The sequence below is a fragment of the Grampus griseus genome, assembly GCF_964374135.1.
Source record: "Grampus griseus genome assembly, chromosome: 12".
Taxonomy (NCBI): Eukaryota; Metazoa; Chordata; class Mammalia; order Artiodactyla; family Delphinidae; genus Grampus; species Grampus griseus.
In genome coordinates, this window is record NC_139006.1 from 27661306 (window position 1) to 27685098 (window position 23793).

Consider the following 23793-nt stretch of genomic DNA (forward strand, 5'->3'; position numbering starts at 1 on the left):
CCGGGGAATTAGAAGAGACACCCGTCCAGTTAGGAAAGGCGGACGTCTCACATGGCTTCCCTTTACCAACTGCTCTGAGTGGTAACACCTCAACCTCCAATATCCAGCACCTTCTACAGTGTGACCACAAGGTATGCGTCCAGGTTAATCTCCCACTAGCTCCCCAAATGAACCTTGTTCTTTCATTGGACTAAAACTTAATCCTCTGCCTGCACACGCCCTGTTCTCTTCTACATTTGGGCCATCACCCTGGACTCCGCTCTCTTCCACTTTAAGTACTCCAACATGTCACAATCCCACATCCCTTCCAAATCCTGCTGACATATAAATCACTTTCTTTAATGCCTCCTGTACCGTTCAACCTTTTTTATGAAGCTGAATCCTCACTACCCTTTGTAAATTCTGTAAATGCCTTCTCCCACTAGAATGAATGTGTGCCGACTACCTTTCTGTTTTTTTTTTACATATCCCAAAGTGTTTAGCACAGTATCTTGCATATAGAAGATGCCCAATGTTCACTAAATGGGAGGGCCTGTCTCAATTCATTACCCCATCCTACCCCACGTACCTTGATAATGACTGAAATCTAAAAGACCTGAATTCTTAATTCTGAGCTAGATCCAGACTTAAAGTGAGACCTCTTGCTTTGAAACTCGACTAGTCTACCGGTCTAAAACAAGTCCTTTAACAGAAGGAAGACCTTGCCTTAAATTAAAATACAATATACTTTATAAGCTCTTTATCCTTTGCATGTTAAGAAGCTCTAGGGGTTTGACAGGAAAGTGTCTATTGATAGGAGAGTGTCTTTGAAAATTAGATTATAAGTTATAATATATATTTATAACGACTATACCATCTGTGTGATCAGCTGATAGACACACATGCTGTTCAAATAGCAGTTCAAATGTCAAGTAGACATTTGTTGATTCTAGATGTTAGTCTGCATACTAACTTTCTACCTTCTAAATAAATGCCATGATCATCCCCTAATTTCTGATTGTTTGGATCTTTTTTTAGCAATAAGATATTTTAAGGAGATATAAATAAGCTTTACCAACCATCAAATAAACTACATTCTATTTTTATATGGCAACAGATTCATATCTTTAAAAATATATTTTATTAAATAATCTACTTGGAGAATAATTACAAAAGCTTTAAACAATAATTCCAAGTAGTGAAAGGCAGTTTCCTTTAAAAGAAAAAAAAAAAAAGACCAAACAGTCCATAATATGTTTTGCTGCTTTATACACAGGAATGATTTATTTTACAAACTAGTCAGTTGCAACATTAGCCTGTAAAAATCAAAAACATTTTTTATCATGTCTCAAAGGCAAAGTTAACTCTATAACGATATGCTTTCACATTAACCAGTATGACAAACCATAAGAAACTTAACGCCATAACAGTTCAAAATAAAATGTACAGAACAGGCACTTTGAAGTCAGCTATTGTGTGTAACTCTCACAGTTAATGTTATGTGTACACATCTCATATTTCATCAAAGGTTATCAACCAATGAAGCAAATATTCCTTTGATGCAGAAGCACAAACACATTTAGGTTCCAAACACCATGTTCTGGTTGTAATACATGCAAGACAGACCCTAAATTAGAAAAATCTTCTGAAAGAAAATGAAGAAAAACAAAAAGCCAGGAATGAAAGCATTTACAAGCACTTGAATAAGGCCTTTAAGTGTTAAATCAGTGTTTTTTAAACCCCTTCATTCTCAGGTAAGGGATTAAGAGGCCGAGAGAGAGATCGTCTGCGAGGGTGAGGATACTGGAGGCTGGCAGTGTCAGCATCGCAAGAGTGCTCTATCAGAGGAGGAGGAGGAGGAGGAGGAGGAAGGAGCTGGGCATAACTGGACCATCTCGATCCAGCCCGTGGGGAATCCAGAGGGGGAAAGAAATACCTGAAACAATGAAGACAGGAACAAAACACCAAAACAAAACAAAAACAACAGAAAAAAAAAAAAGAAAAAACAGAAGAAAAAGAGAAAAGTAGTAAATACAAAGAGAACCAAAGAGGAAAAAACACATGCTAGAAAAAAAAGCTTTACTATATTCATGCCAAAACTAACGGAACATAATAGCAAAATCAAGACCCTTACTCAAATCAGGCTCATTTAAGCAAGTATAGAAACTTGAAAAAAGAAATACAATCTGTTAAACTTAAAATGTTAAAAAAAATTATCAGTATGAATGTTACAAAAAAGACATTAATTTTATAATTTAAAACATTTTCTAGTCTCTCAGAAACATATTGATGCTCTCCTGTAATTTACAAATCAAATAAGCTTTTTCTTTAAGCAACACTTCACTTGTAGCAGCAGCACATTTTTTAGTGCATACATGATACTGAGGACCAATTCAGATAGACTTTCACATAGTATGGCCAGCTATTGCAACATACTTTTGAAGAAACACAATCTTTGAATGTACTTAGATGTTTTTCTGCAAAAAGACTAGTACAAAATTTTGATAAGTAAAAGGGCTCAAAAATATGTCCTATTGTTATTCTTCTGCCATTTTAAAACTTACCCGTAATACTTTAGCATTTTCTCAAAAAAAGATTTATAGCTTTGTTATCAGAGGATATGAACTAAATGAAGCAGCCAACAAAATTAAGAAAATCCTGGGACATGGAATGTGGAGGTTAACATGCATGCACAATTTTAGCAGAGTTTTATCTGCTTCTTATACTATGTTTCCAAATTTTGACTTGAAGGAAACCTTAAGCCATGAAATCACACCATAAAAATATACAAGCACATATTAGAAACATTTATCTCTTTAGTGAATATGAACTGAAAACTTACAAAGATGTTTTCATTTTACTTCTAAATTATAAATGAAGCAATACCAAATGTTGTTCGGCTACAAACTGTACAGTCAAGTTACTTTCACTACTACTTCTCTCACTCCTTCACTAATACTTTTTAAACATTACAAAGAAATAACAGAGTTGTACTGAATAATATCATGTATAAACCAATTCTACAAAAGGTAAACAAATTAGCACTCAAAACAATCTTTATGAAAAATATTCAATCTTCAAATTAAAATTATAAAAATTCATTTTAGCTTACTGTTTTAGAAAATAAAAGACGTAAGTCTATATATAGTCTCCAGATGGAATAGAGTGATATTTTCCCTCCTCCCAACTAGCAATGAGGATGGTAACAATCCTTTAATTTTAAAACCCATGTTCATTTCAGAAACATTTCAAAAAATTGTTTTGGTGACAATGTCTCAACAAAAAGCCTCTCCATTTATATTTCAAAAGTTTCAAATAATGTCAATAAACTGGCTAGCACAAAAAAAATGATATACACTGTATTTTTAAAGGCCTTTTGGACTGCGTTTAGTAGTAAGCAGGCTGTTGGTGTATCTTGGGAGAGGTCAAACGGCGCTGGGGAAGGGGAAAAGGAGCTTGCTTCCCATTCCTGTGTGCATGCAACAAGCAGCAAAACAGCAAAGTTACTCCAGTTAGCTGGTACTCAGCTGTGCTTTCTGTTAAAGGACATAATACAAATGGAGAAGGGAAAATGCATCACAGATCTAACACACATGGTTATTGGCACAATAAGAATACATCAAAACTTCAAAGCTCTTTACAAAAGAAAATGTGCAGTACAGGCAGCAACCAAAAACCAGATTTTTTTAAAAAAAGTTAACACTAGTATCTTTGCTTCATGGAATAATCTTTATAATCTGATATCTTCTATGGTGACCTGAAGTTGTTTTCATGCAAATACTTAAAAATCAAAAAGCAGGACTCCTTTATAAAAATATAACAATACAAAAATAGTTGAGGAGGGCTTCCCTGGTGGCGCAGTGGTTGAGAGTCCGCCTGCTGATGCAGGGGACACGGGTTCATGCCCCGGTCCGGGAAGATCCCACATGCCGCGGAGCAGCTGGGCCCGTGAGCCATGGCCGCTGAGCCTGTGCGTCCGGAGCCTGTGCTCCGCAACCGGAAAGGCCACCACAGTGAGAGGCCCGCATATCGCAAAAAAAAAAAAATAGTTGAGGAAATTTAAAATACAATTCTCTTCTTTCATTTAAGTTGACAACAGGACAACCACGTGACAGTTTGTTAAGGCTGTGCTTTGAAGTTTCCTAAATAGTATTCCAAATTATTCACAAAGGCATATTAAAATAATTTTACCTTACAAATTGAAATTTGAATATGAAAACAAAAGGACAACTCTTTAGATAACACTAAACATTCTTTGAGAATCTAAAATATACTAAAAATTCTAAAAATCAAGAACTCAGAATTTACCATATCCTCTTACAATCTCCATGAAAATTTTAAACACACACACAAAAAACATTTAATTTACTCACTTTTACAAAGCTTTAGTTTGTGTGTTTTATTTAAAATTTCAGCTTAACCTGACTCAAAGGCCACCCTACCAGCACTAGCAACACTAATGCTCATCTGGGACTACGATCCTCAGTACTGTCCCAAACTTCCTCTTCATCTCATTACTTCAAAATTATATATGTTTCTGGAAGACCACTAAATTTCAGCATATAATTGAGTTTGTTTAACGGCCTCAGAACCTACCTGTAAATATTATGACCAAGTAATAAGCCAAATACAGAGCTACCAAAGTGCCTCCTTCTCTTCTAGTGCCACAGTTACGTGTGAATTTCTTGATTCAATCTTAAAATCCATGAAATAACACACCTTCAGTATGGCTACCAGAATGATTTAAAAAGAAGATAATTTCTAGTTTTCTCACAAAACAGCCTACCTGCCAGCAGAAGATCCATTTAATGAATTCTGAAGATTTGGTATATTTGAACCTAGAGAAGGATTTGAGTTTCCCTGCTGAGAGCTCCCATTTACAGGGCTCCCATTACCTTTCAGAATACCAGTACACTTCCAGTTGTCCATATAATTAGCTGAAAGGAAAATGGTCAAACTCATTAACATGACTAATACCTATGTTCCAGGGCACAAATCTACAATTAAAGAAATAAAAGAGACCTACAGGCTACATATCTCTCAGGATAAATGGTAAAGACATTTTTTTAAATGAAACACATATATCTCAATTTTAACAATTATTTTTTGAAGTTTTTAAAGAAATACTAATTTAAAAACAAAGCTCTCACCACCCATTTCCTTTCCTTACTAGATAAATATTAACAGAGACAATTCTCTAAGCTACCACATTATTACATTAAGTTAATATCAAAATAAAATTCTGTCTTCATTATAATGAATTTCAGTTCTGATGTGTGGGTAACGGAGTCACCGTCTCAGTTCAGCGAGTACAAGTCAAGTCCTCATGGATGTAGGTAACAGAACCTCTGGGGTTTGAGTGGCTTATCCAACTTGGCCTAATTGTTTGGATGCAAAACTGGTCACTGCAGACACTGAGCTCAGGAAGTCCAAGTTAGGCAGGACGGGGCAGCAAAGACCCTGAGGAAAGGGACACCTGGGCTGGTTCTACCACAGCCTAAAGCTGACCACAGGAGACTCAGCCAAACTGCAGTTTGGGAACAGTAACTCCTCAGGGGAAATGAACGAAGCTGTAACTTCGAATCCTAAAGATGGGACGCCACCGACTAGAGTGGTACACAGAGCCAGTGGATAAACATCCGTGGAGAAGTGCAGACCACGCCACAGCACCCACAGTCTGTGTCGACTGTCCAGACCACTTCCTCTGCTTGGCATTTGTAAGAAACTTTTAGAATCAGTGGCCTCAAGATTCTCTAACTTTTGGGAGCTGTAGAGAAGAAGTGGGGAAGATACTGGATTTTTCTTCTCTTAAGGGCTTGTTGGCTAAAGCAATTGTTTAATCAAATAAGAGATGACTATATCCTGGGTTTGTAGAGAAGTCCCACAAGTTACACACATAGCAAATGGTATCTTTGGAGGTAGTGTATATTCTGTTACAGTTAGTTTTACTTTGTTCCACATGGAAACGTAAACAATTCAATTAGTCAATTACTGCTATGAACTAGGTAGAATAATAAAGATTCAACACAATATGAGACATTAATTTAAAAGTAACTGTAGAAAGATAATTTTTTTCAAAATACTTCAGAGTTTACATTTCTAAGTGAAAATTCTAAAGTAGCATCATAAAGCAACAATTCCTCCAATGAAATCTTACCTTTCCACAACCTGACACAGCCATCATCTCCTGAAGATGCCAGCACTGTCCCTGTTATATTCCAACTCACTCGCCAGACCTGAGAATTATGATTATCAAACTGAGCCACTATATGGATTTCAAATTTTGTTGGCCCACCAGAGGAAGTAAGTTCTTTCCTGTTAATAAAAAAATTTTCCTGAGGAATTCTGAGTGTACACACACACACACACACACACACACACTCACCGTTCTAAATTAAAAAATACAAATGGTCTCACATACACGCCATATCAATGTCATATCCATACCTGCCCCCCAACCTCCATAGCTTACTGAGAGATGGGCCATGTCACTTTCACTTGATTCCCCAGTACCTGGCATGATCCTACCACATAAAAGATATTAAGTGACTAAAGAGGATTTTATTCCCCCCAAAAAGTTGAGGAATAAAAGAGATGACAATGATTAATTTCAAAAGAAAAAGTAGTAGGAAGGGAAGAATAGGAGGAGAGAAGAAGGAAAAAAGAAAAGAAAAAGAACAGAAACTCACAATTCCAAAGTTAAAGCTAAATAGATTATTCACAAGAATGTCTCAGTTCTAATTTAATTTTCCCTAAGTAGACTGCCACCTCTCATTCCTTCAAACATTTATAGAGTGCAATTATATTCAGAGGATCCAATTCATTTTAGTATCTGCCTAAATAAAACACAACTAAGAAAACATAAATCTCCTCTCTTGGGCTTCCCTGGTGGCGCAGTGGTTCAGAGTCCGCCTGCCGATGCAGGGAACATGGGTTCGTGCCCCGGTCCGGGAAGATCCCACATACCGCGGAGCGGCTGGGCCCGTGAGCCATGGCCGCTGAGCCTGCGCGTCTGGAGCCTGTGCTCCGCAACGGGAGAGGCCACAGCAGTGCGAGGCCCGCGAACCGCCAAAAAAAAAGAATCCATTCTTCAGATCACTGTTGCCTCTACACTCTCCTCCACAAATGAAAATAAGCAAGAGGTAAGAGAACTTTCAAATTAGTAATTGTTTCAAAAACTCACCTCACAGGCTTTAATGTAAAAATTCTCACGTCTTTGGTTGCTATGGCAAGAATGTGGAAAGACCGTCCCAAGTTTGGAGCAAAGGCAATATCGTGGACAGGATCCGTGACTGTCAGGAGGGTTTCAGCTTTTGCATATTTCCTAAATGAAAAAACAATTTACGTTAGAATTATCAGAAATGAAAATTTTAAAAATCCACATGTCTAGGTATCTCCATTTTCTCCATCTTGCTCACAATGAAGTAGCGTTTATCTCTGCAATATAGAATATGTCCAGCCCCAATCCCCAGAAACTGTGAATGTGACCTATCGGAAAGGGCCTTTGCAGATACAATTAAGGATCTCAGGATGAGAGAGAAACAGACATTAGAGAAGAAGCCATGTGAAGACACAGGCAGAGATTGGAGTGATGCAGCTCAGCCACGGAACTCCTGGAGCCTCCAGAAGCTGGAAGAGACAAGGAAAGAGTCTGAAAGCAGCACAGCCCTGACAACACGTTGATTTCAGATTTCTGGCCTCCAGAACTCTGAAAAGAAACATCTCTTTTAAGCCACCAGTTTGTAGTAATTTGCTTTGACAGCCCTAGGAATGTAATATAACCTCCCAGGTTTCTTCCTTTAATTTTTTTTTTAAGTTTAGCTTAAAACAGAGTAACTAAAACTTAATTAGAATGAGATCTTGATTTGTTAGCCATTAACATCTTTTTTAAGAAAAAGGGTACCTGAATTCCCTAAAATTTGAGTGTAAAGAAAAAAGTTAAGCTGACAACAGCAAGAATTGAGTTTTTTAAGTGATGATAAAGGAAGCTACAACAAAGTCTATTTCCACACCTCGGGAGTGTTAAACTACCATCTGATCCTGTTATTCTCCAACTGAGAAGTCTTTCAATGGCTTCACATTACCCTTAAGATAAAAATTAAACGTTGAACAGTAGGTCTTGCAGGTATAAGCCTTCCAGATTTCTCATCACACTCCCTTTTACCTATTATGTTCCAAACACAGCGAAAATATATTGGCTCTCTCTCAACACATGCAGTTTTCTCCATCTGGAATGTTTTGCCCTCTTTGTCTGGCTAATTTCTACTCATTCTATGGGTCTCCATTTTTTTTTTTTTTTTTTTTTTTTTTGCGATACGCGGGCCTCTCACTGTTGTGGCCTCTCCTGTTGCGGAGCACAGGCTCCAGACACGCAGGCTCGGCGGCCATGGTTCATGGGCTCAGCCGCTCCACGGCATGTGGGATCCTCCCGGACCGGGGCACGAACCCATGTCCCCTGCATCAGCAGGCGGACTCTCAACTACTGTGCCACCAGGGAAGCCCTATGGGTCTCCTTTTGAATGAATCTTCCTGGCCCCCTCCCCCTAGGCATAATCTCTGAACATCCTGATTCTCCCAGTTTATAAAATTCATCACCATTTTTCACCTTTTTTTTGTTTGTTTGTTTTCCCTTCATGACGGTACATACTGGGAGATCAATTACCTTTTCCTCTACACCACTCAATTTTATATTACCAGAGCAGAGAACTTAGCGTATCATAGGAAATCAGTAAATATGTGACAAATAATGCGTAACTGAGTTAATGAATAAAGAAATAACATTTTAAAAAATTAAATGCAATTCAGAACAATAACTTAACCAAAGCAGTACTGACCTGGTGTTTTCATTATATTCGAAAATCTGAACCTTGGCCATTGCGTTTGGGCTGCTGTCATCACTTCCTACAGCGATCATGGGGGAATGAGCACGAGAGCTAGAAAGGAAAAGTAAAAGATATTTTACATAATTGTAAAGTTAATGCACATTTAGTTCAGAGAATTAAAAATGCGTTCAGCAGCCATGCAACCCACCAGTCAGCGTGTCACTGCGGACTAGACCCCTGCCACGCCCGGCACCACACACCCAGGAGGGGTACCCCTGAGTTCTCAGCCTGGGGACTGAGGACACTGGGCTTTCACCTTGTTTTTAACCACATTTTCTTATGGCTTAGAAAGTAGTCCTTTTCCCAAAACAAAAGGCTTCAAGCAGTCAATAGATTTTTTTTTTAAAGACACTTAAGAGGCGTTAGAATTTTTCTTTCTAAAAGATCTGGTCATTAACTATAGAATGAAAAGTAATTTTACGGTGACCAAATTCATGGCAAAAAGATTTTTACATGCTTCGTACAAAAAGAACCCCACCCCGACGGAGAAGGAAAAGTAGAAAAAGACCACCCTCAGGAAGGCATGCCTGTCATTCTCTAGTCTCCAGACTCATTTGTGGTCAACTGCGTTTTGACAAAGGCAAAAGATAAGCAATAAGAGAGTGAACTCCACTGACGTTGACTCTAGGTTGAATCTTTTTTTTTCATTTCTATGTCTAATGTCCTAGATATTGATTTCCTTTGCCTCCCCCATCCAGATTAAGTAATACCTCTATGAACATGACATAGAGGTATTGTTTAACCTTTGATCTAGATATTGTGATCTGCCAATTTCATAAAGCTGAAAACAAAATGCGATAATTAAAAAAAAACGTTTAGGTGTTTATTACTAAAGCATCTGATAACGACATCACCTAATATAAGGAAAAAACCAGGTAGGGACTTCCCTGGCGGTCCAGTGGTTAAGAATCCACCTTCCAATGCAGGGGACACAGGTTCGATCCCTGGTTGGGGAACTAAGATCCCACATGCCTTGGGCAACTAGCCCACGTGCTCTGGAGCCTGCACGCCACAATTAGAGAGAAGCCCAAGTGCTGCAACTAAGACCCGACACGGCCACAAATAAACAAACATTTTTTTTAATTAAAAAAAAAAAAGAAAAATACCAGGTAAACTACAAAGTCCTATAGTAATAAAATAAAATTACAAGTTACTTATTATAATTCTTGGCTATTCAAAGGGATGTAAATTATAGTAATTTCTATATCTCACAAAATTTCTTTTTTCAATGTTCCACAAATGTATTTATTTGATCAAGGACAAGTACATTTATAGTAATATATTCTAAAATTACTGAAAATATAAATTTTTAAAATATTCTAAAAATTAAATTGTGAAACATCCAGATAACAACCTGAATTAAGGATTATCTCATTTGTATATCCATAAATAAGATGATCACATTTAAACCATTTTCCAAATATGACTCATAATTAAACAGTGAGCAAAACCATCCAACTCTGACTGAATACAGGAGACTGATCACCTGCATCTCCTTCCTACGCCTCCATGGAAATGATGAAAAAATAACACTGTAACAGTGCAGAAATCAGAATGTGCCATCAGAAATCATGAAATCCGGAGGATTCCAGAAAGCAAAAGGAGATCAGACAGTTAAAATGCTAAGGGAAAAAGAGCTCAACAACTATCATTAAGGAGGAAATTCTAGCAGCTCCAACCTCTAATCAATAAGTAAATAACGAATCAATCAATCAACCAATAGTAATGAGTAATGGGGCAATCATGAATTGATTCATTTAATAATCTGCAATCAGAAGACCCCCATGGGTGGCAGCTGACTCTGCTCTAGGCTAAATAAAATCTGAGAAGGATCTTAGTGAGATGATTAGAACTTATGAGGAGAGATATGAACTTGAAATAAAGTAGCACTGCAAAGCCGGCAGGGAGAGGGACAAGAAAGAAGAAAATACATTAAAGTGCTCTATCCCCCAAGTCAAAACCTCCTGACTTTGGCAATTTGGGGGTAATGCCCACCTGCCAGCTCCCTCTTGGTCGCCCTACAAGGAAACCCTGCCAAACCACTCCACCTACTTAGTCAAAACTCAGCCAACCCCCTAAGTAAGAGAATGAGCTGTTAAGAAAACAGCATCTAACAGGAGAAAAATACCAACACCAGTTCTCTCTAGCAGCCATCACAGTCTCCTGTTCACAAATACATGAGCAAAGACTAACATGCACTTGAGAAAAAGAAGGAGTGTGACAGTTAAAGACCAAGGCATACAAACAGTTCTTTGAGAAAATAGATCTTTGAGAAAATATAAAACAGCCTACAGTCCACATCATATGCAGATTCTACATTTGTAAACTGACCTACTTGCTAAAATTTATTTGCAAAACCAAAAATCCAATACTTAGGGCATTCATGGGCCTTCCTGTTTCAGCTTTATGCTGAAAAACCAGTGCCTGCTTTGCACTCTATTTACCATCATGTTTTCTGCATTTTTGTTCTTTGTGTTGATGATTTCACTGTTTAAAATGACCCCCAAGCTTCCCTGCTGGCGCAGTGGTTGGGAGTCCGCCTGCCGATGCAGGGGGCACAGGTTCATGCCCCGGTCTGGGGGGATCCCACGTGCCGTGGAACAGCTGGGCCCACGGGCCGTGGCCGCTGGGCCTGCGCGTCTGGAGCCTGTGCTCCGCAACCGGAGAGGCCACAGCGGTGAGAGGCCCGTGTACCGCAAAAAAAAAAATGGCCCCCAAGCGCAGTGCTGACGTGCTGCCTTGTGTTCCTAAGTTTAGCAAGAAGTTCATGATGTTCCTTATGGAGAAAATACCTGTGTTAGATAAAAGCTGCATTCAAGTGTGAGTTAGTGTTGTTGGCTGAGTTCAATGTTAATGAATATATGCTAAATAAGGTGGCTTTAGACAGAAAGACACATAAAACAAGGTTAAGTACTGATCAGTTAACAAAAATGTGATCAGAGGCTGGTAGCACCTAATCCTGTATTTCCCCTGGGAGGGGTGGCTCAGTATTAGCTAATTCAGTGTTGCAGCAACTTGATAGAACATAACTACTGCAAAAAAGGAGACTTGACTGTAAATCAAAAAACATAAAAATTTTAATTAGGATCCTCAGAGAAATGTTGTATCCATGTAACAAAAACTGACAGGCATAAAAAAGGAGTTATCAGAGAAAAAGAAAGAGTTAACAATTAAAAATGATTGCCACTCCCCCCAACCCCCAACATCACTGGATGGTATAAAATGTACACCTGAAGAACAAGTTGGAGATCTGGAAGACAGAGTAGTAAATCTCCAAACAATTTTAAAGAAATAGAGAGTAAATCCAAGAATAATCAAAGATGAATTCCAGAAGGACAGAATCGAGAAAACAGAAGGATAAATTATCAAAGAATCCTAAAATATCCCCAATCTGAGACAAGGACCTTCACCTTAAAAGGGACCACTAAGCATCAAGCAGGATGAATTCAAAATAGACCAACATCTAATAGTGTATGTCTGGATTTACTTAAAAATAATCCAGTTTTTTTTGTTTTGTTTTGTTTGTGAAGGTGGGGAGGCATATACAGATTAAACAAGAGTAGCTTTGAATTACTGTAGCTGGGTGATGGATATTTGAGGCTCTGCCTATTATATACTTTTAGTATATTTGAAATCTTCCCTAACAGAAAAATGTTTTAAAAGAAAAAACACCTGGAAACATCCTGGTATATAAATTTTAGAATTCTACTACCTTAAACCATACAAAGCAATTCCAGGAGTTTTAATGACCCAAGTGTGAAAGGCAAAACCAAAAACCTTTCAGAATACACTTGACAACATCAAGGTGGGGAATTTTTCAAATAAAAAAACAAAAAGCACTATAACAAATATAGAAAGACTGTTAAGTGTGGCTATATTAAAATTCAGAACTTTCTGCAGACTATCAAAAGTCATGATAGTGTCAAAATGACGAACCACAAACTCGGAGAATATACTTGCAACTCAAAGTAGTAATGCAAAATCCTAAAATCTTCCAGAAAGACTAGTCTTCCTACAAAAGATCCAGTATCAGACTGACCTCAGACATCTCACCACCTAAAGTTTAAAAGATTCAAGAATAGTAATTTGAAACTTGGCCGAAACTCTTACATTTGGAACTTGGCCGAAGTTCTAAAACTAGTCAAACTATAATTAAGCATGGAGAAAAATTAAGACATTTCTGGGTATGCCAGAATTCAGAAAGCTTGCCATCCATCCCATATAGGAAAAAAAGTTACTTTAAGAGGTATGTGACCAAAATGAAAACAAAAAATCCAAAGGCAACTCGTGATAAGAAAATTGTGACAGCCAAGTATAACCCAAAAGTAAAGGAATCAGTAAAGAGAAAAGAGCACCCATCAGGAGTTAATGCCATATTATTCTGTGTGAACGAAAGTTTTCATGAAACAGATTACATTTATGTCTGTAATGAATATTTACATAATCTAGTCTTATAAATTTGGTTGCTACTTAATATTTAGAATCAACTTGTAGTCAAAAGATAAAGTACTTATATGTGTACTTAACACATATAACTTAATATTATTAAATGTTTACAAAACGTAAATACAAACATTGTAAATCTTGTCACTGTATAAGCAATATAACAAAATATTAGGAAATGGGAGGGTGAATGTGTGGTAGAAGCAAAAAAAAGCTGATTTCCCCTTTTTTAAAAGAGAGGTGAGTCAATATATAGTCTAAAAATTGATAAATCACTAGAGAAATAAATATTTAAAATTAAGATAATTACCAATACAACTAAACAACTATTAACACTTCCACAAATAAAATACCTTGTCATACCTTCACAAGTGGAAAGCTTTGTAAATGTGCTGAAGCCATCTTTCACAGAATGAGTATAAATACTGTCTAAAGATAACACAGCAAGAACCAAAGGTATAAATAAATCATTTAAAAATAAAATAGTGACTACCAGAATTAAAATCTAAAAACAAAACTACTAACAGCATTTGTTTTTAGGGAGTAAGGGAACTTTTACCTCTCATTTTGTACTCTTCTAGATTATTTGAATTTTTTTATCAGGTGACTCATTACTCTTTTAATTTTAAAAAGTTTAATAAAAATCAACTATGATACAGTCTTAGAATCATACTCTATACAGCAGTTAAAGGAGTAAGGAAGAACTAGTTATACTAACACATGGGAAAATGCCCATGATGTATCTGTAAGTGAAAAAGGCAAATTGCATGAAAGGAAAATGTTATGTCTAAACATGTCTGTGTGTTTTGTGTCCACTTGTACATGATAGCATATACCTGTATTTGCATATATTTGTGTGTTTATAAACACACAAATTAAATATTTGTTATTAAATATTTATTTTATATACATGGAAAAAGTCCAGAAGGCGCACCAGAATATTTACAGTGGTTGGCTTCTTCTGTGGAGTAGAAATAGGGGTATAAGACACATGACAGGGTGGAGAAAGGAGAATTTTTATTCTACATAATATACATTTTAAAAAATAATGAACAAGACTACTTAAGAAAAGCATTTTCAAAAAAATAAACCATCTGATGCTAAGTGTAATAATTACTAGGCTTATATCACCAGAGGATTGCTGTGTAAGCATACCTTGAAGGGTTCCAAGAAATACAACTACAGCTTAGCTTGCATGAGATCTCATGTTGCAGAGACCACTGGCTGAGATTCATGACGTCTGGTGCCTCGTAGATTCTGACTATACCATCTGCTGAGCAGGTTGCTAACATAAGACCCATATGCTTAGGAGCAAATTTCACGTCGGTAACAGATGTTCTGCTGTCCACTAGTGTTGTCCTCTTGACCTGAAAAAAAATTAACAATTTAAATTAAATACAGGGACTTCCCTGGTGGCGCAGTGGATAAGAACACACCTGCCAATGCAGGGGATACGGGTTCGATCCCTAGTCTGGGAAGATCCCACATGCCGCGGAGCAACTAAGCCTGCACACCACAAGGAAGAGTAGCCCTGCTCGCCACAACTAGAGAAAGCCCTCGCGCAGCAACAAAGACCCAACACAGCCAAAAATTTAAAAAAAATAAATTACATCTTAAAATAAATAAATTAAATACAAAAAAAAAGGATGGCAGAGTGGAAGGAACACAGGCTCTGAAATCACACAGAACTCCTCTGCCACTTACTAGGTATATAACCTTGAATAAGGTATTCAAAACCTGTGTGGGCCTCAATTTCCTCCAAAGCACTTAACAAAGTACCACATACACAGCTAGCAATCAGTAACAAACCAGTGACCTATAATCAATTACTCCCTCTATGGCAGAAGAAAGAAGGCCTTACGAAGTCTAACTTTATTAAATTAGGTTAAGTACTCTCTTCTTAAGCAGATAGGTCAGTAAACCAGAAAATGTTAGAATTTTCATATGAGCAGTTCTGTCATACAAAGCAGGCCGCAAAGTAAAAGAATTAAGATTCTTTAACAGCAGAATGGAAGGTGTGAAACTTCTTCCATCAAATGTAAGTGTTAGTCCTACTCAGACCGCTACCATCCACTTTTAAAAGAAGGCATGTAGTAGAGACCAAGCGAATGGTACGAAGCTGGCATTCTGGTAATTAGAGAATCCCAGCATAGCATGTACCAGTTACTGTCTGGCACCTAGATGAGATGATTTTTGACTGAAAATGTCAATAAAATTTAGAAATCAAGAGTTTACTGTCTATGGTTACTAAAATACATCTTAAGGTGTCTGAATATCAAAAGAATATCAAACTTCAAAGATAGCAGAGCATCTTTGCAAACGTTTGTCTAAAAACACCACTGAATAATTAATAACACGAATGCTGAAATATTAAATGTATTAATGACAGTGGATTTAACTAAAGACAAATAATTAAGTTCGAAGAAAAATCCTTTCTATGCCACCACTCCTAAACCCAACCTATAGGATGCTAACTGATCCATCTCAGACTGACTGCTAGAAAAATCCTTTCTATTCAAGAAATGTCTCTGCTCCCCTGCCCTTAAGCAACTGTTTGCCTGAGGAAGGCCCCGGTGCAAAGGCAATGAGGCCAACCCCTCCCATCATTTGAAAAAAAAAATGTCAAACAATATGAATAGTATGCAAGCTACAAACCTACAGTAATTAAAGCAATTTGTTATGGCCTAAGAATAGACAGACACCAATGGAATAGAGTCCAGAAATAAACTCTCCATATATGGTCACTTGATTTTCAACAAGGATGTCAAAATCATTCAATGGGGAAAAGGCAATCTTTTCAATAAAAGGTGTTAGAAAACTGGATATTGACATGTAAAAGAATGAAGTTAGATACTTACCTTATACCGTGTACAAACATTAACTCAATATGAATCAAAGACCTAAACATGAGAACTAAAATTACAACACTCTTAAAAGAAAACTTTGGGGAAAAGTCTCCATTACAATGAATTTGTCTATGATTTATGATACCAGAAACACAAGGAAACAAAAGAAAAAAATAAACTGGACTTCATGAAAATTTTGTGCACCTACGGACACTATCAAGAGAGTGAAAAGGCAAATCACAGAATGGGAGGAAATATTTGGAAATCATGTATCTCTTAAGGAATTAATATCCAGAATACTTAAAGAACCCCTACCTACAACTCAACAAAAAAAAAAATGTGCAAAGGACTTGAAGAGACATTTCCCTAAAGAAGTAAAAGTTTCTGGTAACAATTCCAATTCCGGTGGGGGTGGGGGGTAGAGGCTGTTCCCCACATAATTCTGACACCAGCAGGGTGTCCAAGGAGAATTCAACTCAATTTTGACACTAACTACCCGGAGATAGCGTCAGATTCCACGAGCTCAGAGTTCAGTCCCACAAGACCACCCTTCTTCAGATGCCAGTCGAAAACCCAGGTTGTTATCTGTGCTTCTGACTGACTGGTGTAACTCAGGGACAGTCACATGGAAGAGACGCACAGGCTGGGGACAGATACCCAAGGCTGGGGACAGGTGTGGAGCTTCCACGCCCCCTCCAGGCACCACTCTCCCCAAATCTCCAGGTGTTCACCAGTCCAGAAGCCTCCGAACCCTGTCCTCTAGGGAAGGGGTCCCCAACCCCTGGGCCATGGACCAGTCCCGGTCTGTGGCCTGTTAGGAACCGGGGCGCACAGCAGGAGGTGAGCGGCAGGCAAGCGAGTGAAGTTTCGTCTGTATTTACAACCGCTCTCCGTTGCTCACATTACCACCTGAGCTCCGCCTCCTGTCAGCATTACGCTGAGTTGTATAATTATTTCATTATTTTATTATTACAATGTAATAGTAATAGAAATAAAGTGCACAACAAATGTAACGTGCTTGAATCATCCCAAAACCATCCCCCTTTGCCCTCTCCGTGGAAAAACCATCTTCCACGAAACGGGTCCCTGGTGCCAAAAAGGTTGAGGACAGCTGCTATAGGGGTTTTATGGAGACATCATTACACAGGCGTGAATGACTACCTCATTGGCCATTGGTGACTACATCAATCCCCAGCGCCTCTCTCCTCCCTGGAGGTCAGGGTGGGTGGGACTGAAAATCTTACCACCCCGAAGTGTTCTTGGAAAGACCACTGCTCCTCGGGTGCTCATGTTCCCCACCCACCAACCCACCACTAACAAATGTCTCACCCAATGGCTCTGTCCACGCAGTTTATCATTTGATTCTCCTACTATTTCTTCCCAGACAGCAGCTGTTCGGTCAAAAGAACAGGAAGCCAAAACCTGTCCAAATTCAGGATGGGCCCATGTCACACGCCACACAGATCCACTATGTGTCTGAGGAATTAAAAAAGCAAAAGATGAAAAAAGCTGAGTTTAGTCACTTGAAGAAACAGAATACAGGTATTTTTACTTCAACAAAAGGAGAAAGCTATTCAATTTAACATTTAAAAAGTTAAATTCTAGGGAATTCCCTGGTGGTCCAGTGGTTAGGACTCCACTCTTCCACTTCAGGGGGCATGGGTTTGATCCCTGGCCGGGGAACTAAGAGCCTGCATGCTGTGCAGCGCAGCCAAAAAAAAGTTCAATTCTAGCACTTTTAACGTTTAGAAGATACTCTGTACTTAAGATTGCAGCCCTTCTAGAGTCAAATTCTTCTAACATTTTACTAATAAAGAAAAATCCAGCTGGATAAAGTTGACCTCTTTCCGTGCTAATGATAGTTGGAGACTTGGTTCAGAGTTTAGCCTAACAAAGCTTTTAAACAGAGATTCTATCAGTCCACTGTTTTTTTTTTTACTTGCAAATTTCCTCTATAGGAAACATCCACCTGATAAATAAGAGTAATCAAAATTATATGCTTCAGGGCTTCCCTGGTGGTGCAGTGGTTGAAAGTCCGCCTGCCGATGCAGGGGACACGGGTTTGTGCCCCGGTCCAGGAAGATCCCACATGCTGCGGAGTGGCTGGGCCCGTACGCCATAGCCGCTGAGCCTGTGCGTCCCGGAGCCTGTGCTCCGCAACGGGAGAGGCCACAACAGTGAGAGGCCTGCGTACCGCAAAATAAATAAATAAATAAAATAAAAAAATTATATGCTCCAAAAGCCTGACAGTATAAGAAACCATAGCAACAAAATGCTTAAATGATTCTGATGTCTGGCTAGACAATGGACTATTCTAGGAAAAGAGGCAATGAGAACAAATATAGAGAAGTCCAAATCCTTGTATTCTGAGGAAATAATTTAAAGTTCAATAGCATTTCTCTATAGATGAAAAATGTCAAATTAGTTCAAATTTCTATTATCCAACTTTTTGTTGACAAAAAAAAAGGCAGAAAAGTCTTAAAGCATTTCACATCAACAGAATTCATTTGTGCTTTCCAGTAAAAATAATGTATGACAACAAGCACCAGTCCACCAATGATGCTTACAAAATCTGTTTCAATCTAACACTTTTATACTCAATAATCTCAGAACACTTTCATAATCCAATAATTTCTACATGGTAACAGTGTCATCATCCAATGGTAAACTTTGCACCGCCCCCCTTTTTTTTTTGGCCGTGCCATGCGGCATGCAGGATCTTTGTTCCCCGACCAGGGATTAACCCATGCCCCCTGCAGTGGAAGCACAGAGTCTTAACCACTGGACCACCAGGGAAGTCCCTGCACCCTTATTTTATTTTTTTTGCGGTACGTGGGCCTCTCACCATTGTGGCCTCTCCCGCCGCGGAGCACAGGCTCCAGATGCACCGGCCCAGCGGCCACGGCTCATGGGCCCAGACACTCCGCGGCACGTGGGACCCTCCCGGACCAGGGCACGAACCCGCGTCCCCTGCATCGGCAGGCAGACTCCCAACCACCAGGGAAGCCCCTGCACCCTTATTTTTTATCCTTTGTTCTGTCCAGTCTTTTTCATTTCACCTTTCTTATTTTTACAGGCTATTAAGTAAAAGATGCACTAGGGCACTGAGATTCTGGTAAATGTTAGATTCCCAGTAAAGCACAATCTAACTAAAGAATAAGGATTGCACAAAGGTGTTCATAACAATAAAAAGGAAACAACTTAAATATCCATCAGCTAAACAAAATAGGGTATATTTGTTGTTATATTTGTTTTGTTGCTATAGTTATGTTTAAAAACAAACCAAAGTACTTATGAAACATGCTGTTAAACTAAAAAGCAAGAAATACGAGTCTCCTTTTGGAGTGATAAAAATAAGTTTTGGAACTAGACAGAGGTAGTAATTGTACAACACTGTGAATGTAATAAATGCATTCACATTTATTTGTTTACTTGAAATGGCTAATTTTACGTTGTGTGACTCTCACCTCAATTTAAAAAAAGGGGAGAGGACAAAAGATTTGAATAGACACTTCACCAAAGAAGATAAATGAATGGCAAATACGCACATGAAAACACTATCAACATAATTAATCATTAAGGGCATACAAATTGAAACCCAGTGAGACACCACTTCACACCCACTAAGATGGCTATAATCAAAAAGACAGACTGGAACCCTCATACATTGATGGTGGAATATAAAATGGTGCAGGCACTCTGGAAAAGAGTCTGGCAGTTTTCAAGAAAGTTAAAACATACACAGCCCAGCAATTCTATTCCTACATATCTAAGAGAATTGAAAACGTTTGTCCACACAAAGACTTGTATGGCATGTTCATAACAGCATTATTCATAAGTGCCAAAAACTAAAAACAATCAAATTGTCCATCAAATAGTGAATGAATAAATAAAATGTGGCTTCATCTATACAAGGGAATACTACTCAGCATTACAAAGGATCGAACCACTGACACATGCCACAACATCAATGAACCTCAAAAACATGCTAAGGAAAGTAGGCAGAAACAAAGAACTACATACCGTAGAATTCCATTTATATGAAATGTCTAGAAAAAGTAAAACTATACAAATAGTTCAGTGGTTACTTGGGGAGTACGAGGGAACGAGGATTGACCCCAAAAGGCACAAGGGAAACTTCAGGGTTGATGGAAGTGTTCTAAAATTAGATTATGGTTATGGTTGCATAACCGTGTAAATTTACTAATACTCGTTGAACTGTACATTTAAAATTGATGATTCTCAAGATACATAAAAATGTACCTGGGTAAAGCTATTACTTCTAAAATACAAGAAATAAAACTATGTACAAAACATCACAACTATTAAAAAATATATAAAGGAAAAAGGTAAGAAATACTGAGATGCAAAAAATAATTAGGTTAGAATGATACAGAATTTCAGATTTCTTATTCTTAAATATTCTGAAGTGTATTTGTTACTTTAATAGTGAAAAAAATGTAAGTAAAAGATATAAATTTTACAATTCTCTCAAAGCTGAACAGCAAGTCACTAATGCTACTAAATAGTAAATGTTTCAATTCTTTCAAATCACTGTAAAAATAAATACTAACCTTCCAGCTAGCAGTGCAATGCCAATCCCCACTTTCACTTTTATCCCAGACCTGTAAGAAAAAAGATATTTTATACCAAGAATTCCTACAAATTAATATGAAAAACATAAACATTAGTCACTATGAGGGCAAAGGAGGGGAACATAAATTCACAAAAGAAAACAATCAGTAAGTAAACATTCACTCATTCAACAAAATATTTATTGAGAAACTTGGATACGTCAGGCACTGTGCTGAGCACTGGGGTCAAGGAACCTTTGCTCTACTAGTTAATGGAGACAATATCAGTTACAGTCAAGTCTGGTTACTTATAGCCATTATGTCCTAGTTATGTCCTAGAATGTCACTGTAAGCAGTAAATTGGCGAATACCAAACCACTCCTCCTGAGGAAAATACTGATAGGTGAGATTCACAGGAGCATCTGGTCACAATATATTTGTCAACCAATCGATACATAACCTTGTTTTATGTGTGTATGTCTAAAAACACCGTATTTGGTATACATTATTGATTCAATAACACTGAACTCACTGCCAACAGTAGCATAACTCACGTCTGAATGAAGCTTCCCTAACACACACTTTCTCCATTGGGCACATCACAGCCTTCTTGCTTGTGGGAACTCTATGCAGCACTACACTTGGGGACCACTTCAGACAGTGGAAATCACCAAAAAAAGAACAAAAATGTGAAAAATGTGACACTAAATAGACAATGAGAAGGATGCTTGTTTACATTATGAAAGCCTGAATCATAAGGCAGAGTGTCACCTGTCCAACCTCAGCTGGGAATGCACATCCGACAACTCTATAATATTTTTTGCCACCCAGCTCATGTCAACAAACAACCATAAGCATTGATTTTGGGGTTACAAATAAATTTTAAAGAATAAGCAAATTCACAAATACAATATTTGCAAATAATGAGGATCAATTGTATATATAACAAACAAAAACAAAACATTCAACATTACTACCAACAAAAAATACAGATTACAATAAGACATTTTAACCTGTGTTAAAAAAGTGTAATGATAAACAGTATGGTGGCTCCTCAAAAAACTTCGAATAAAAATAGGATTGCCATGTGATCCAGCAATTCCACTTCTGGGTCTGCACCCCAAAGAGTTGAAAGCAGGGCCTCAAGGAGATATTTGTTCACCCACATTTATACCAGCATTATTCACAACTAAAATGTAGAAGAAACCCAACTTCACTGACAGATGAGTGATAAGTAAAATGCGGTATATGCAATATATATTTTTAGCCTTTTAAAAAAGTTTTTAAGTTTAAACATTCCCTTTTTCACAAAGGAAATTATGACATATGCTACATGTATGAACTTCAAAACATTATCCTAAGTGAAATCAGCCAGTCACAAAAAAGACAAATCCTGTAAGATCCCACTTAAATGAGGCCGCTAGAATAGCCACATTCAGAGACAGAAAGTACAAGGGTGGCTGCCAGGGGCGGGGGCCGGAGGGACCGGCTAGTTATGTTTAACGGGGACAGTAAGAAATGAGAAGGTTCTGGAGATGGAGGCAAAGATATGAACATACTTAATACCCCTGAGCTGTACGCTTAAAAATGGTTAAGGTAATAAATTCTGTTACGTGTACCTTACCACAATAAAAAATAATTAAAGAAAAAAAACTGCAATGATAATGCCCGACACGGACAACTATCACACTGATACTCTTCACCAGCAGTATTGTAACATAGTACAAACCTGCAAAAAGCTAATTTGCCAATTACTCTCAAAAACTTTTAAAATATTCACTAATTTCTCTACTGTAATGAGCCTAAGGAAATCATCCAGAAAACATAAAAAGCTGGGTTAACGAAGATTTTCACTGCAACACCACGACAGACAAAAGCTCCGTACTGGACGACCCACTAGGTCCTAGTGACTTAGAGGCTGAGGTCTACTCGGATAAGGAAACCCACTCGGTTAACGGACGCTAATTATTGCGACACTCCCACGGCGGGGCGGGCGGAGGGGTGGGTGAGAAAACCTGGGCCTCGCAACGCTTGCAGCCCGGGAAGTGGATTCCGACCCGCCCGCGAGGACGTCGCGTACGGAGCAGACCGGCCGTGCGGCTCCCCCCGCCCCGGCACTTCTGTGAGGAGCGGGCGGACGGCGGGGAGGGGTCCCGGGACCCCGCTCCGGATGGAGGGGCCGCGGTGCGCGGGGGCCGGCTCACCCCACCCACTGTGCCGGCGCCCCCGCGACCCGGGTCCCAGCCTGACCAACGAGGAGCAATGCCACGGCGCCTGGGGCCCAGCCGGGCGGCCCTGGCGAGTCGACCTGCCCCGCGCGTTCGGCCTCCCCCGCGACAGGAGCGCGCACGCCGCCATGACGCACGCACGCCCCCGTGACGCACGCACGCCCCCGCAACCGCGCGGAGGCGGCCCAGGCGGCGTTGACTCCACAATAACTAGGAGGAGGGCGCCCGCCAATCGGCCTGGGCTCCGGACCTCGTGTCCGCAGAGCGCCTCAAGTCGGGAAGAGTCCACTCTCCACGCGCCCCTCCGCTCGGACAGCGGGCCGCGCACGCTCCCGCCTCCTTCCGGGCTCGGCCCCGCGCGCACCTTGACGCTCTGGTCACTGGAGCAGGTGGCCATCCGCCGTCCGTGGAAGTCGAAAGACACATCGTGGATGAGATCTTTGTGGTCCGCCGCGATGCTGCGCGCCACGAACATGGCTGCGCCAGCCCCTCCCTCCTCCAACAGGACGGCGCGGCGGCGCGCGGACCACAGCCCACCCGGACCTGGCTCCGGGGCGCGCACCGCTGTGCTTCCCGCGGGCCGCTCGCGCGCCCCGGCTGCGCCGCGCCCCGCCCCCCGGCCCATCATACCCTGCGGGACCCCGCCCCCGCCCCGTCATACCCCGCGCGGCCGTGGCTACTGGACTTCTTGGGACGCCGGTCAGTCTCTTGGATGCGGCGCTGCCTGTACCCTGAGGAGAGTTAGAGGACTCTCTGACCAAGTGTGGAAATTGGGGAGAATGCGAAGGTTAAGACTGTCGTCTGCGGGCCTCGGCCCTGAGTCAGTCTCGTCCGTGTTTGG

At 39.6% G+C, this 23793-nt stretch overlaps 1 protein-coding gene across 2 annotated transcripts; it reads right to left on the bottom strand.

Moving 5' to 3' along the window:
* Positions 1–1144: 1144 nt before the first annotated feature.
* SEH1L (SEH1 like nucleoporin) lies at positions 1145–23535 on the bottom strand. Of its 2 annotated transcripts, none has more exons than XM_082668512.1 (9): positions 23317–23535; positions 20725–20775; positions 17480–17626; positions 14460–14671; positions 8814–8912; positions 7163–7303; positions 6137–6294; positions 4766–4916; positions 1145–1915 (listed from the first exon to the last, which is right to left on the bottom strand). In XM_082668512.1, the coding sequence occupies exons 1-9, from the start codon at positions 23425–23427 to the stop codon at positions 1714–1716; spliced, it is 1272 nt and encodes a 423-aa protein (XP_082524638.1). In that variant the 5' UTR covers positions 23428–23535; the 3' UTR covers positions 1145–1713. The 2 variants fall into 2 exon arrangements, with proteins under 2 accessions (XP_082524638.1, XP_082524639.1); XM_082668513.1 differs by having other exon boundaries at positions 1772–3515.
* Positions 23536–23793: the final 258 nt, after the last annotated feature.